Source organism: Balaenoptera acutorostrata, chromosome 7 (genome assembly GCF_949987535.1).
Source record: "Balaenoptera acutorostrata chromosome 7, mBalAcu1.1, whole genome shotgun sequence".
Classification (NCBI taxonomy): domain Eukaryota; kingdom Metazoa; phylum Chordata; class Mammalia; order Artiodactyla; family Balaenopteridae; genus Balaenoptera; species Balaenoptera acutorostrata.
The window spans coordinates 106542236-106559502 of record NC_080070.1 but is presented as its reverse complement, the minus strand read 5'-3'; the positions used below and the strand labels follow the sequence as shown (position 1 = coordinate 106559502).

The window sequence follows — 17267 nt, the reverse complement described above, 5'->3', positions numbered from 1 at the left end:
AAATCAATGCCTCCCATTCCTAATGAGAGGCTCACCGCACAGCCTGATGACAGCCAGCATGAAGTCGAATCCTGACAACGATACCCAGCGCAGATATTGTTACTACGCATTTCAGTTTAAACATGTGTCAAGCCAGTTACATATTTATGGGGTTTAAAGACTCTTCCACTCGTGCCTAGGATAATAGGCACTCTGCAAATCTCCGTTTAGTCTAAGAGGAATTGGGTCCAATAGTCAAACCTCTTGCGAGTCGGTAATAAATCATCTTTGCAACCCAAAGTTGACTGCTTCCCACAGCTCCTCAGACTTACCCCACCTGGTAGAATTTTAATTCCTTCAGTAAAATTGATTCCCCCAGTTCTGCACATTATTCTCCCTGTCTTGCGTTTAGCCCGTTAGTTTGCTGGCAGCAGAGTACACAGCACTTAGCAGCTGGTTTGTGGAACCATCAGTCAGGAAATTGTATGATGAATAGGAGGGAGCCAGGTCTAGTGGCACTTCCTTCTGCTTCAGCAGCTTTTGCCCGACTTTGGAAAAGTCATCATGCGGTGTTTTGTCAAGGGCCAGAGCAGGAGATGGCCGCGGTGCGGTGACTTATTACACATACCCCTGAGTTACAATGCTCTGCAGCTGTGCCGCTCATGTGTAAATAATAAACCGGGAGGTGGGTAATTATGGCGGCTGCTGGCGACACGGGCCTGTTCTCGTCCTGTGGGTTTTCTTGGACAGCTTCTTGGGCTCGTGATGGAATATACTGCGATCTTCCACATAGAAACGACCAGCTGAGATGCAAGGCAAGCACTCCATGTTTGAGGAGTCGCAAGCACTTTTCTTTTTTTTTGAGAGGTGTGTTGGGATTAATGTCATGTGATGCCACATATGTTAAAGGACGTGCTCGCCCTGCTTTTTATTCTTCGTTTTCACTGTTAAGCTGTGGTCAAGCGTGTCTTGAATTGGAAGAGGGCTGTCCCATTGCGTTTACCAGAAAGCGGCTTAAGAGGTGTGATTTCCACGGATAACTGACATGAGGTATAATTGTTCGCACAGACTTCATGGGTCCAGGAGACCAATAGTTATTTTAGTTATTTTCAACTAAATCGAGAAGGAAACAAATAGAAATAAAAATGCTTAAACTAAAATCAGATGTCTTTGATGAAATCAGATCATATCCATATTTTTTGGCTCTTTATTTAACCTGATTCCAGAATGTGGAATTCATAAATTTCCTTGGGACATAAATAAACACTTGGAGTAAACAGTGCTGCAAGATGCATCACATACTTTCATTCAGAATTAACTTTTAAACTCACAAAATACACTCAACAGTGAGAAATGACTACTAAATGCCCCAGTAATTCCTAACCCTCACCCTCACCCTAACCCTAACCCTAACTCTTTTCTCTTAAATATTTTTTCAATGCTTGGTCATTTTCTCTCTCATTCTGAAAGAAAGACAGAGGGTGAGAGAGAGAGAGACAGTGAATTTAAATCCTGTTAATTTCTTAAAAATAAAAGGATGGCAATGCCTTTAAATATCTGTAATAGTCTTGTAATTTTCCTTGGGGTAAAGATTTATACTGCTTGGGTACATGCTTTTGATTTTATTGAGTTATGTGCCTGGTTTTCACCCCCTGTGCATATAATCTTTGCAATGTTATTATAAACACTCATATAAAAAATAATGACTGTTACTTCCTGGATATATGAGGCATATATTGAAGGTAGAATAAATTCACACATTTTGAGCCCTTGTGTGTATGAAAAATCTGGATTTGTGCTTCTTCTTAATTCACAGCTGCACCCACATAGAGAAAAGCAGATACAGTTAACACCCACTTATCTGTTGCAGAGAATTTAATCACACAGCACACAGCCAAGAGCCAGGAAGTAAATAAGTGAAAATATCTTCCAACTCTGACATGGTTGTCACAAAGTCCCTCAAAACGCCCTATAAAATGATGTGTGGGAAAAACCTTAGGAGGTGTGTCAGATGGTATGAATGCTTAATTTACACCCAGTTCTAATAGGTTTATTCCTCCGGTTTCCAAGAGCCCATGACACGTGTTAAGTCTCAGTCCGCTGGAAGCAACCTTGTTCGAATCAGCAGTGACCACTAACAGGGGAAGAAGAGAAAGAACTACGCTTGGGTCTGCTGGCCATCTCCCTGACCCCCGATCCCCGTGACTTCTCATTCACCTGGTCCCAAATGCCAATGATTCATTTGGGCCTGTTCGAAATTTAAAATCAGGAAACATTCACTGAGTAGGTGTCAGACTTTCAGACTCATGCAAAAGATGACTCCACTCACTTTTACGTTGTTTTAGGAAGGATACGTCATTTTCTAACAAAATGGTTAAATGGAATAGGACATTTGGGTTCTGCAGGACATTGCTGGGTAAACTTTTCAACTTAGCACACAAAGTATCAAGATTTGTGTTACCAAAAAAAAAAAAAACAATTCCAACATCGTCTCATATTAAATCCTAAGTGGTGCATTTAAAATCGAAATGAGTTTTTCGTATGGACTTTATAAAATGTATAAAGTGTGATCAGGCAGTCAGCACATCGCTCACCTGTTGAATTTGCAGCATTGCTGTGACAATGATGAGACATTACTGAGATATTTCCTTTTCTCCCTTGTATCGCTCCCTCCCTGCTTTACCGTATAACAAGCACAAAATGCAGCGAGTAACTGACATTTTCAGTGCTGTAGGACCTCTTCTTCTGGGTTCTAAGTCTGGTGGAATTTGGCTTTCGGTGCCTCCGTAGTGCTGTCAGTGCTGTAATGCTGTACATTGATAGTTTTTCTCTCATTTTTTTCTCCTAACCATATTCTCAGATTCTCAAAGGAAGGCAACAGGGGCAAAGTCTCAAAAAAGGAAAGTAAGACATCATAATTATTTTTTTTAAAGCTCTTTTGTTTACATTCTAAAAGATGCTTGTTGAAGAAATTTTGGAAAAAAGAGAAATGTATAGGGAGGAAAATGAAAACCACTTGAATTCAACAAGCACATGTATAATGGTCACCCCCGGGACTTAAGGAGGTTCACAGTGGGAGGTGCAGTCACACCCTAATCTGTGTTTGACACACCCGCTCCCCTGCCCCACGTGGAGGTTCTGTGTCACTTTTTCCAGCCATCGCTCAGAGCCTGTTTGCAGGGCGTCATTTGGAATTGCTTTTGCCGCCTACTACACTAGGCAAAATCTTCAGACTTTTGGTAGAAGCTCAAAGCCCTTCTGAGGCACGTTTGGTGTACACATCAATTCCTGGGACTGTTTTGAGGAACAGCAGCGTGATAGGTACATGCAGGCTTCCAGGACGACCACACGTGGAAGGTAACATTTGCAGCACGAGTTCCGAGTTCCTGTATATTTGCTGTCTTATCGGGCTCTGAGCCGTGGAGGCTTACCTCCCGATTTTGGACTTCTTTACTGCTTCTTGAAACTTGGGAAAAACCTTAGTATCAGAGGTGCTTCTCATGGTACAACCTGGTAAAACTATTTTCAGTTCTTGCAGTGAATCACTATTTAGAAAAAAAAGTTTATTTTCAGATTTGTCAGAGATAATCAGGGCAAGTAAATGGAGGTAGAAGAACTATTTTAAGTATGTGCATACACGGGAACCCCAAAACAGTGATGACTGAGAGCGGGTCCCATGGGAATGCTGGGGCTGCAGGGAAGGAACCTTCAGTTTGAGCCAAACCCCCCTCTGTCAGGCCATGTAGCATTTCTCTGGCCAACCTATAGATTTGCTGCCCCTGTGTTGGGATTCCGGAGGCCTGACCTAGAGCAAGAAGGAGGGGGAGCATGCATTTAAATTTTTAAAAAGTGTGTGTGTGTGTGTGTGTGTGTGTGTACACGTGCCATGCATTCTAGCAGGGACTTTTGTTTTTTTATTTAACATCTTTATTGGAGTATAATTGCTTTACAATGGTGTGTTAGTTTCTGCTTTATAACAAAGTGAATCAGCTATACATATACATATATCCCCATATCCCCTCCCTCTTGCGTCTCCCTCCCTCCCTCCCTATCCCACCCCTCTAGGTGGTCACAGAGCACCGAGCTGATCTCCCTGTGCTATGCGGCTGCTTCCCACTAGCTATCGATTTTACATTTGTTAGTGTATATATGTCCATGCCACTCTCTCACTTCGTCCCAGCTTACCCTTCCCCCTCCCCGTGTCCTCAAGTCCATTTTCTACATCTGCGTCTTTACTCCTGTCCTAGCAGGGACTTTTGAACATGACTCTTTTCCTTACAAAGCATCATGGGTATGGGAGAAATGAAAGCTAGTAGTGATATTACGTCTTTGTCTAAAACTCACTTGACAGTGTCATTTTAAAATTAAAAAGTGGGGAATTCCCTGGCGGTCCAATGGTTAGGACTCTGTGCTTTCACTGCCGGGGGCCCGGGGTTCAATCCCTGGCTGGGGAACTAAGATCCCGCAAGCCGCGTGGCAAGGCCAAAAATAAAACATAAACATAAAAAAGTGTTTTGGAGTCTGTTCCTCTTGGCTTTGTGGCGGCCCTTGCCCTCTGGCCGGCCTCCTGCAGGGTAGGAGCACGTGTTGTTTCTCTTTCTTGCTTTCCTGCCTGCGTTCAAGTTGCATTCAGAGGCTTTACTGCCTCCGGTGCTGATATTAGTATCTGCTTGGTTCTGAACTGTAAAGAATTCTTCCACAAATTCTTCAGGTAGATTCAGCATCAGTTGTGAAGACGGTGTTAGCGGTGTGGTTTCATGGATTGGCATCCATTTCAGAGTGTTCCATTTATACAGGCTGTACTTTCTTTCTTTTCCAGACCCTCCTCATCTCTTTCCTGCATTCCATCCTCCTGTACCAATCGATGCAAGACACCATGAGGGCCGTTACCATTACGATCCGTCTCCGATCCCTCCATTGCATGTGTAAGTATTACAACTTTACCTGTCAAAGAAATAGCACAAAATACTGGCTTTCACCATCTCAGGATTTTTGTTACCAGCACAGCTACTGGGCTTTGAAAATGTGATAGAAGTCTAAGATTTACTTTTGAAATACAGCAAGCCTATATGTTCCTGCACTCACTGAAGCAAATCCCCACTGCTTCCTGAAGAATGCCTGTCACACTAGGTGGCTGGCAAGTATTTCTTATGTAGTTTTGCTGACATGTGTTCCGTGGGCTGTAAATACTAAATTAAAAAATTGGGCCTAATGGAAGGTTACCACTCAGGATATGCATTTGGTCGAGAGTGGGTGTGAAGTTTTTCATGCTCCAATTTCTGTTACGGGAAAGTCCTGTTCCAGGGATCACTGATGCATCGTAATGAAATTTCCATGGTAAATTTTCATAGCCCCTGTGGTGTGTACACCAACGGTCACTTGATTGATGGGAATGTCACCCAAACAAAATGGCAAATGTGATCGAGCACATAGTTTACACAAAGATAAAAGGAGAGAATGGGGGTAATAACATACATTAGAAAAGGAAGAAGAAAAGCCAAATATCATATATGAGGCTAAACAAAAAAATGATACAAATGAACTTATTTACAAAACAGAAACAGACTCCCAGACCTAGAAAACAAACTTATGCTTAACCAAAGGGGAAAGGTGCAGGGGAGGGATAAATTGGGAGTTTGGGATTGACGTATACACGCTCCTATATTTAAAATAGATAACCAACAAGGACCTACTGTATAGCACAGGGAACTCTGCTCAATATTCTGTACTAACCTAAATGGGAAAAGAATTTGAAAAAGAATAGGTACATGTGTATGTGTAACTGAAGCACTTTGCTGTACTCCTGAAACTAACACAACATTGTTAATTAACTATACTCCAGTCAGGTAGTCAGGATAGCCCTCACCTAAACTAAAATGGTCTTTGTTTGCAGTATTGTGCAGAAAACTGATATATACTATAACAAGGGGAGTCAATCTTTGGGAGCCGCTGACCCTTATGAATGGCCTTGATTTTACATTTAGTCATATCTGGTAATCACCCTTCATTCTGAGAGAGTAAAGTTAGAAAAGCCCAAATAATACTTTGAAGAAGACTGCTAGTTATTTGGATGGTAGATTGCATCTCCATGGCTATTAGTTACATCTGTGTAATTACATATATGCCAAAGAAAAATGAAGTTGTTTTAAAACAAGTCCTCCTCTGTGAACAGAATTAATTGATACTAACAACCCTAACTATATGCCCAAGTACACATATAATATTTTACCCACAGTTTTTTGGATCCATCTCCCATTGCTGAATTGTAATTTCAGAGCAGATTTGCCTGGAGGTAAGTCATAAATCTGTGTTCAGATTTCTGTAAGCATTAAAGGAGAAGTGGATATTTAGGGAGAGAGAATGCAGAAACTTGTGACTTATTCTTCAACTTTTCACTAGAACACAAGTAAGTATTTACAGGCTTCTAAAGCCTGGTAAAAATACACTCAAATAAAACCAAGATGCCAATTTAAAGCCCCCTAATACAAAGGGAAGGAAATGACAATTTCAGGCCGAAAACTGCTATGGAATTCATCCTGTTCTACCAAAGTTTTGCAGTACAGATGGGACCACAAGGGTCTCAGACGAGGATCTGCCCTGTGGTACAGAGCCAGCAAGGGCCCACCGGGCCTGGGAGATGCAGACAGCTGATCTCTCCCAGACTCCAATCTCTGAAGTGATGAAGTAATTTAAATCAGATTTTCTATGGGATTTCAGAGTGCCTCACTCTTAAAAAATCATCTTATAGAGAAATTTCAAAAAATGAGTTTATATGATAGAATAAACTAGTTCCTCTGCGTTCATTATGGTTTGCCTTGTAATTAAATTCAAATATAAATTTATCAGTAAAAATCGCAAGTCTTGGTTCTTTGGCAGAATGTAAGAACAGCAAGCCCTCGTGTAGATCACACTGTATGTTCTAGACCCTAATTGCTGTATCTAAAGAATTAGCTTGCTAGAGATAAAAACACCACAGGATAAGGCAGGTCAAGTTTGGAGAATCCTAGGGGAGAGGGTTGCAATTTCTACAGGACTGCTGAGCAGGGATTTTTATAGATTTTAATATAGTCAACCCTTTGTGTCTTCCGGTTCTGCATCTGAGGGTTCAACCAACCTTGGATTGAAAATATTGAAGAAGAAAATTCCAGAAAGTTCCAAAAAGCAGAACTCGAATTTGCAGCACACTGGCAACTATTTACAAAGCATTTCCATTGTATTAGGTATTATAAGTAATCTGGAGGTGATTTAAAGTATCCAGGAGGATGTTCATAGGTTATACGCAAATACTTTGCCATTTAATATAAGGGATTTGAGGATCCACGGATTTTGGTATCCGTGAGGGTTGTGGAACCAATGCCCTTCAGATACTGAGGGATGGTCCTACTTCCTGCTTTTTCAGCCAAGCTTTAGGATAATTTTGCAGCAATTGACTAAATTGTTCTCTAGCTGCCTAAATGTTTAGTTACCAAAGATTCATGATGTAAGGTTTGTAGATAATCCTGAGCCTCCCAACACACGTTCTGGAGGTGCTAGGGGAATGTCATTGCTGGGCACAGAGCGTGGTGAGCACGTGCTTTGTGGTCTCCTGGGACTGCTCGGCATAGCGGGGTCCTGGGTGGAGACACTGAGCTTATGGAGTAGGCTCTGGGAAGCTGGGGTCAGTCTCACCTCTGTGCCTTTATAATGTGACATTCTCTCTGTTATTACCCTCAGTGGTCTTCCCTCCCTGCGTGGCAGACGCTGGTTAAACTCCTCACCCTCAAGGCCTAATTCAAAATCACCTCTGCTGGCTGTCCCAGAGGCTGTTCCTCAGAGAAGCTTGTGTGCCTTTATCGCAGCCAAATCCTCTTGCCTGGTCAATTATTGTTTAGCGGTCACTGCCCCTGCTAGATTTGCGGGCATTGCCTAACCCTCGGCCAGGCACTTAGTAAAACATGCTCAGTAGAACTTCAAGGTGTCCAATCTGGGAAACAGTGGACCAGCACTCAGAGAGCTTGACTCCCAATCTTGCTTTGCATTCGCCTGTGCTGGGAACTGGCAACTTACAATTTCCATGTATTGGTTTCATTCTGTGGAAATGAAGTTACCTGCCTTGCCCGACTCTCCAAATCTCAAATCCAAGAGTTCAATGAAATCGCGTTCTTGTGAGCGCCCTTGAAAGCAGGATGCTCCAAGCAAATGCCGAAAGTTAGCATCGCGACAATTGGGGGCATGACAAATATTGAGATTCTCTTCTGGCCTGGCTCAATCCTGAATCCCTGGGATGCTTTGGCACCTTCTGTGATGCAAATGTAGACGCCTGTGATCAGATCATTTTGGGCGTGGAGGATAATCTAGGCAAATATAGCTTGGTTACTAAAATCTTAAAAGCACATCTTTTGCCAAGGGGCTAAAGCAGTAGCCTGGAAAAATAAAATGATTTTATCTAGAAGTTGAATTCCAAAATGCTTGTTTTATAATTAGCTTCTAGAAAATGAGATCAAGTGAGCTTACGGAGTTTTTAGAATAAATATTTTTAATTATAAGTAGACAACATTTGGGGATATTCTCATTGTTTCGTACACATGATTGTTCTTCTGGTGCCAACTTCAAAAATTAAATTGTAAGTCTCTTGAAACAGGATGTGTGTTGATGATGGAAATGCCAACAGGTCTCTGTTTAGAAGGATGGCAGGCACTGCGATAATTATGCTATCATATCCTATCATTAATGATTCTATTGAAAGAGGTTTGTAAATTGCTCCTCTTTTTAGATAAACCACCCTATATTAAGGCGTCAATGATATGGTGCGGAATTAAATTAGAATCTCAGAAAATGAAATATGCTCTGTATTAGCTGTTTGACACTTAATTTGCCTCTGAATGAGTACAGGAAATCACAAATTAACCTGCCTTTGTTTTTCCAACCATGGCTTATTAGGTGTTAGAACAACTGCAATTACAGCCTAATAATAACCACCAAGCCTTATAAATATGTACGGAAATGCGTCAGTTTGTGTTAAAGAACCCAGTTTGTTAAATGGAATGCCTTTAGCTTACCCGACTTACTCTCACAGTGTTCTCCAGAGTTTATGGTTAGGCAGTGTAGACGGAGTATAGACATTTACATTGTTCCAACTACAGTACTGGAAATAATGTTAGAATTTATTAGTATTCCCTTTCTTAACCCGAAATCATGAATTCGGATGTGGGATTTCTAAGTGGGACGTGGAATGTCAGTGTCATCTTTCCCTGAGTTGTCATGTAAAGGTTGTCAGAGAAATGTATGATTCCTGCATTATGTTTATTTAATTCAAGTAGTTTGAAAATTAAGAAACACTGGATATGGGGAATTTTCCCCTTTCTTCTGAAAGTTATTCTCCCCTGAATTCACCAGAACTTATGTTCAGTAGCTAATTGGAGTGTCTCGTTCTCTCTCAAATCCTTTGCTTTGACCACAGAGTCCATGTTTTATTAAGCCATGTAGAAAAAAGTACAATGTTTTAGAAAAATATCAATGAGTGTATTTTATTATGTTGCTGAGATCGTTCGGAGCGTTAGTGATAGAACCTGAATCTGTAGCCACATAGTCGAGGCAGAAATTTCATGTGGTTGTTTCTACTTCTTGGTCTTCTCTCTGCTTCCTGCTCTGCATTGTCTCCATCCGGGCTGTGGGGTTGCATAACTCCAGGAGCTATTGTTGTAACCTACGGGAATTGATGGTGTTCTCTAGGCTAAGGCTTACTACTTGTTTTAAAATTCCACTTGGAGACTCAGATGTAGAGAATGGACTTGAGGACACGGGGAGGGGGAAGGGTAAGCTGGGACGAAGTGAGAGAGTGGCATGGACATATATACACTACCAAATGTAAAATAGATAGCTAGTGGGAAGCAGCTGCATAGCACAGGGAGATCAGCTCGGTGCTTTGTGACCACCTAGAGGGGTGGGATAGGGAGGGTGGGAGGGAGATACAAGAGGGAGGAGATATGGGGATATATGTATATGTATAGCTGATTCACCTTGTTATAAAACAGAAACACACACAATTGTAAAGCAATTATACTTCAATAAAGATGTGGAAAAAAGTAAAATAAAATAAAAAAATTAATAAATTTAAAAAATAAAATAAAATAAAATTCTACTTGGAAATTCAGACAATGGGAATATTACATCCCTCTCCCCTAGAAACAGTTGTATTTTCAAGTGACTACTTTCACGTTAATGAAGCAAGCGCTCTTTCTCTTGCATTTTGAGTGTGTGCTTTTTTTCCTTTGCTTTAGTGTTAGAATGCATTTAAGCACGCTTACTTTTGAAAGTAATTTTTTTGTTTGTTTTGTTTTGTCTTGTGGCCGCACCGCACGGCACGCAGGATCTTAGTTCCCTGACCAGGGATCGAACCCGTGCCCCCGTGCAGTGGAAGCACAGAGTCTTAACCACTGGACCGCCAGGAAAGTCCCCAAAATATCGATCTTTTACATACAGGTTTTTTGAGCCAAAGTTTCCTCATTTATGGACCACTGTGAATTTCGGACTGTCCATTTGCTTCTGCTGAGCTTGGCAATTCATTTTTCAAAGCAGGATCAGCCTCAGTTACTAATTTATTACAATAATTCGAGCCCCACAGATCTTGCCAGTGGAGCCGAGAGCTACCCTTGTCTCGTGCTATGGATGCGGGCGGCACTGCATCCCAAAGCTGCATCCCAGGCCAGCGCTCTGACCGTCTGTCGCACTTCACCATCCACTTAACTAATTCAGTTTACAAAATCAGCTTCATCTCTTCTCTCCTGGGGGAACTGAGCACTGTTCTCATGTTCTCTTCTACTCGGCAGCTCTTTCTTCTCTTAGTGGAGTCAACGTGCCTCTTTCCAAGGCTGCCTGACTCACTGGAATTATTTCACCGAAGTATGATAGAGCTGCTCCTCCCACTCAAAGTGGTCCACTTCGTGGCGCCTGGGGGGAGGACAGGACGCGGTAGATCATTAATATGAGCTGGGAGAGAGGGGGATTTGGAAATAAATGAGGCTCCCCCCGCCGCCACCATGGTTATGACTGCCTTTTAGGGTTCTGAGCAGGGAAACTGGTAGCAAGTTTGGAGTATGAATAAATACATTTCTTTCCAGACAGAGGAAACTCTAAAAAAAGATAGAGTATTATGGTAAAAGCTTAGAGAAAGAAAGAGGAAATGGATGACCAGAACTACTACTCAGTTTCCCTCCGTCCTCTCCTCCCTCCCTCCTCTCCTCCCTCCCTCCTCTCCTCCCTCCCTCCTCTCTTCCCTCCCTCCCTGGATTCAGCACCTTGTGTGAGAGTTGCTTAGTGGGAATTCATCTAATACTTATTCAAAAGCAGCCTTCACTCTAGCCATCTACTTAAAACTTGGTGATGGGCTCATAATACATAATAGTGATTTCATTATTTTCATTCACAGGGAAAGCCTCCAGTAAAATGTAGAGATTGAGCAAAACCTTGTATTTGTATTTGGGGGCATAACTTGTTTGGACTATTTTAATAGTACAATTTAAAATTAACACAGGCAAGCCCTTTTCCCCCGTGTTTGTGCTCTACCGTAAACGTTATTGAGACCGATAAAGTGTGATGACATATCAGATTTCAGGCATACCTTGTTTTAGTGTGCTTTGCAGATATTTACTTTTTTTACACATTAAAGGTTTCTGGAAACCCTGTATTGAGCAAGTCTATGGATACGTCTTTCCAACGGCATTTGCTCACTGATAGTTAGCATTTTTTAGCAATAAAATATTTTTTAATGAAGCCATGCACATTGGCTTTTTCTTAGACATAATGCTATTGCACACATAATAGACTACAGTATATTGTAAACATAACTTTTATATGCACTGGGAAACCAAAAATTCATGTGACGCGCTTTAGTGTGATATTTGCTTTATTATGGTCTGGAACCAAACCCATAATATCTCCCAGGTAGGCCTATACATCAAATACTGTAGCTAACATTTTGTAACACTCACCTCCACCCTCCAAAATAAGAAAAGAAAAAAGACTAGAAAAGAGAAGAAAAGAAAATGAACTAGGTTATGATCACATCTCTTGGGGGCAAAGACCACCTGTGTATGTCTTTGCATTTGCTAGGCTGAGCCCGTGCCTTTGCAGAGTGGCTCCTGGATAGATATTGTTTTCCATGGTGATAATGGGCTGTCCTTTTTTAGGCCAGTACAGGATGACTGCCATCTTCTTTCTTTTGTTTTTGTTGGTTTACTTTGGTAGGGTGTGTCACCTCATGCCAACAAAGCTAGCACACTGAAGACTCAAAATCAAAAGCTCGATTCCTTCTGAAGATGATGTTAATATAAATAACTACTGCAGTGTCAGATGCTCTCCACTGCCAAATGAATTCCCTGATATTAAATTAGTTACTGGTTGTGAAGGTCTGAGGTCACCTTATGTGACTAGGTACCATTGAACTTAATAGCTGCTTCTCAGGCCCCTCACGTGGAAATAAAATTAATGAAATTAGCAATCTGTAATTGATAATGTAATATGAATACCAAAGTTCCAAATATAAGGGGAAAAAAGAAATGACTAGACCATTCACATAAAAAATATAATAATGGCCATAACTGACATTTTTGACTACTTACTGTGGGCACAATTTTAGAAACTTTACAAAACTATCTCATGTAGTACTTAGAATATTCAGCCCTAGGATGGAGTTATGATCTCTAGGCTCCTTTCCAAGATATGGAAACCTTGACACAGAGAAGTTAATGGTTGTGCCATTATTTAAACCTAGACATCAGACACTACACTCCTTGCACTTGACTTTCATCCTCTGCTCATGAAGATGAACACTGGGGCCTCTGGTGCTCTAGTTTCTACTTACTGGATGAGCCCAGATAATTCTAACAATACCTGATAGGAAATTTTCAGTGTCACTGGCTGTCATCGTCTTCTGCAAAATTCTAAGATAGGAACATGGCAGTGAGGAGAAGAGCTGGGAAAAGCCTTGTCTGTAGCAAAACAAAACAAAATTAGATACACATCAAGGTTTGCTACTGTAGAACTTGTAACCCCCAACAGCTGGACATTTATATATCCAGCTACATGGAGTATTGGGTGAATTGTGATTCATCCACTTGGTAGAATATTGAAAAAAACAGTAGCATTTGAGAAGACCATATGAAAACATGGATAAATAATGGTCAGTGATTACAGCTGTGTACGCTATAAAATGTAAGCCATGTTGGATGAGATCATAACATGTATCTGCCTGGAACCTCCTTCCCTTAGACGTCCATGGCTTGCTCCCTTACTTCATACATTTCCCTGCACAGACATCTCCTTATCAGAGAGGTCTTCAATGAAGAACCATCTAATGAACAGGGATTGACAAACTATGGCCTGTGAGCCAAATTCAGCGCATGGCTTGTTTTATTGGAATCCAGTGACTGCCGCTTATTTGCTATTGTCTGTCTATGGCAGCTTTAGCAATCAAGGGCAGAGATGAGTAGCTGAGATAAAGGACATGGCTGGAAAAGCCTAAAATACAAAATTTCCCAAGGCCTGATCTAAAAGAACACCCCCTTTCTAGCCTCACTACCCCCTTTCTCTGCCTTATTTTTCTTTTTTTTATAAGTGATGCCATGCACCATGTTTTCGACTATCAGGCTTTCCCACTGCTATTCCCAACATTTCTTGTTGCATATCATATCAGTTCACAAAAAAGAAAATAAGTCTTATTGTTTGGGTATCATTTCTCATGATCAACTGAAAAAATGTAAAGTCTGCCTCATTTTCAAGCACTACCGTAGACCACCTACATCCACAGTTCCCAGTCTAAGTATGAAAATATTGGTGAGCTTCAATTCCTAAACTTTAAAAATTTTAATGAGGGCTTCCCTGGTGGCGCAGTGGTTGAGAATCTGCCTGCTAATGCAGGGGACACGGGTTCGAGCCCTGGTCTGGGAAGATCCCGCGTGCCACGGAGCAGCTGGGCCCGTGAGCCACAATTGCTGAGCCTGCGCGTCTGGAGCCTGTGCCCCGCGACGGGAGGGGCCGCGATAGAGAAAGGCCTGCGCACCGCGATGAAGGGCGGTCCCCGCACCGCGATGAAGAGTGGCCCCCGCTTGCCGCAACTGGAGAAAGCCCTCGCACGAACCGAAGACCCAACACAGCCAAAAAAATAAATAAATAAATAAATAAATAAATAAATAAATAAATAAGAAAATCCTTTAAAAAAAAAAAAATTTTAATGAGCTGGCGGTATCAATCCAGATGAACTCACACACACTTTACTTTGCATTAAGAAATGAACATGAAGCAAATAAATGGTACTCCAAGGGCATACTACTTTTTTCTGTTTTGCAATATTCCTTTCTTTAAAAAAAAATTATTGAAGTATAGTTGATGTACAGTGTGTTAATTTCTGCTGTACAGCAAAGTGATTCAGTTGTACATATATATACATTCTTTTCCATATTCTTTTCCATGATGGTTTATCACAGGATATTGAATATAGTTCCCTGTGCTCTACAGTGGTACCTTGTTGTTTATCCATCCTATGTAGAATAGTTTTGTCTTGCAATATTTCTAATGACTGAAATACTGAATTCGGTCATTGGTTACAGAGAAAGCAGGCCCTAATTATAGTGCATATTCAGAGAGTCTGAGAGCCAGCTTCTTGGATAAATTCCTGTGTTCTTTGTGCTGGGCTCAGCAGTCCGGCCGGGAGCAGATATTGACTGAAGGTATTCACGGCCACTGAACCGGAAGCTGCCAGCTCTATAGAGCCTGCCGTCCAGCCTGTTGCAAGGGGCCTGGGGGGCACTGGGCTGTAACAGACTTTTCTCTTTGTGTACAATGCTTCCACTCATGTTAAGCCTGGCTTCAAAGAAAACAGAAATTTACTGCCATCGTTGTATTTAGTTTTCAAAGTATGCGTTGGAGAAAATTGAACTTTCACAGAATTTGTCCCAACGGGAAGGCACTTTCCGGTTAGTTTTTAGGTGATAAATACCACCCAAACCCAAGCTGCCTGCAGTTCTTCCTCTGTGGCCATCCCTCCCTCACTTAGGTAACAGAACCTGCTTTTTCCAAACCTAAACAAAGACATGCCATTTCCTATAGCTGCTCAGCAGGCTGAGTTCATTTCAGACCCTTCCCCAGGGGAACAAAGGCTGGGGACAAGGGCTGCCTGCCACTCATTTCTTTTTGTTATTGCTGCATCCCCACCCCTGCCCCCAGCGAAATTCATACAGAAAAAAAAAAAAAAAAAACCAACAATGTTCGCAGATTTGTTTCCAGTAACCTGCCTGCTAACTTTTTGAATCCTAAGTAACAAATTAGCTAGATATTTGCATCTTTGGTCATCGGAGCCAACTAAGCATACTAAAAGGAAAGAGCAAGAGGAAGGTCTGTTTTCAAACTCATCCTCTGAGTCCAAGGGTAGTGATGTGATGTGTTGCAGAACATGCATTAGATAACTATTGAAAAGAAATTTGAAATAAATATATGGACCATTTTTAGTTCTGATGTGATCTTTGTAAGAAGCATATCAGAACAGTCATGGGCATCGTGACATTGCAGTTGGGTAAAAATTAACCAGTTAAATGGCGTATTGGTCCCATGTTTACCTCCTGCTTTAACCCAGCTGAACTGGTGACACTGTATCAATGTTTGTAACACTGGTGTTGAAAAATGTCAAGTGTAATGAGAGATCTATACCCTTCACCTCCGGTCTCTCCTCTCCCACTGTCTCTGTCTGTCTCCCTGTCTCTCTCTCTCTCTCTCCCTCCACACAGGGAGGGGAATTGAACTCAGAAAGGTAAGAAGTGGCAGGAACTGCCTTAGGGCATGAGAGTACAGCCCTCCCTTTGTATCTGTGGGGAATTGGTTCCAGGACCCCCGCTGGATACCAAAATCTAAGGATGCTCAAGTCCCTTATATAAAATGACATGGTGTTAGCATATAACCTATGCAAATCCTCCCATAAACTTCAAATCATCTGTAGATTACTTATAATACCTAATACAATATAGATGTTACATAAATAGTTGCCAGCATGCTGCAACTTCCAAGTTTTGCTTTTTGGAACTTTCCAGAAAATTTTTTTCCCCAAATATTTTCTATCCATGGTTGGTTGAACCCATGGATGTGAAACCCCAGATACAGAGGGCTGACTGTACATTTCCAGTAAAGAAAAAAAATAAGGATCTCTAATCCAAAGCTATAGATTTTCTAACATTCAACCACGAATATTCTGGGTAATGAAACATCCCACATGTTTATGAGTTATAGATATTTAAAACTTTCTTATCCAACTACAGAGAGATTATAATTTCATTAAAAATTTTGCCATTGAGACTGTTATAGGGAATAGAAACTTAGCCTCCATCTGAAAATCTAATTCATTAATACCAAAATGAATGAGCGGCAGTTGAAGGCATTCTTTTACAAGTTCACCTGTGAGGGTCCCTCAGCACTGGTTGCTAGTGGGTACCTGTGAATAGTTCCTAAGGAACCTGACACCTCCCACCCCCCCAGGCCCCAGTCATTCCTAAGTAGTAAGAGCTTCTGCCTGAAGGAGTTATATTAACTCAGTGCATTAAATAATTCCCAGGGCCTGACAAGGTTCATGTGTGTCTTCTACTACCTAGAATGAGTTTAGCACTAACCAGAGAATCACCATCTTCCAAATACATTCAAATAGTATTCAAATATTGCCAAGTTCACCAGAAGTGAACAGTGTCTTTATTATGTAAGGTGGGAAAAGAGATGTACTGGCAGTTAAATGACCTGCCAAATGATTTGCAAAACAAATCACCAAACCCTGTTGCTTGAATATGATTTACATTTTGAAGACAGGGTCCAAAGAAAGCATTCCTAGCTTCCTAAAATACTTCTTGCCTCTATTCAAAGTGATCTCTGACTCCCCCATGGAACAAAATCCCCATCTTCCTAGCACACATGGTTTTCAACATAAACTGTGCACAACCGTGAAAGTTTTCAGAAACAGATTCAAAGATTAAATCAGGAAAAAAGGCAATCAGACTTCTAAAGAGGTCTCTGATTTTTAAAGGTTTTTCCTACCGTATTTGCCTGGGATATAACACATGAAAATTAGGATTATATGAGATTGTGTTAATATTAACATTTTGGGTTTCTTTATTTAACGTAAGCATTTTCTGTTATTTCACTATGCACACACACATGTATATACTCACATACATATATACACACACACTATATATATATATATATATGCACACTCACATACATATATAAATACACACACACATATACACCCCCAAAACACACATATATATATACTC

At 41.1% G+C, this 17267-nt stretch overlaps 1 protein-coding gene across 1 annotated transcript in view; it reads left to right on the top strand.

Annotated features, from left to right (window-relative positions):
• The window catches only part of GLI3 (GLI family zinc finger 3), a 285389-nt gene that overhangs the window by 159238 nt on the left and 108884 nt on the right, over nt 1–17267 (top strand). The window contains exon 4 of the mRNA XM_057550336.1: nt 4799–4904. Coding sequence (XP_057406319.1) covers nt 4799–4904 — 106 coding nt within the window. The remainder of the gene's footprint in view (nt 1–4798; nt 4905–17267) is intronic.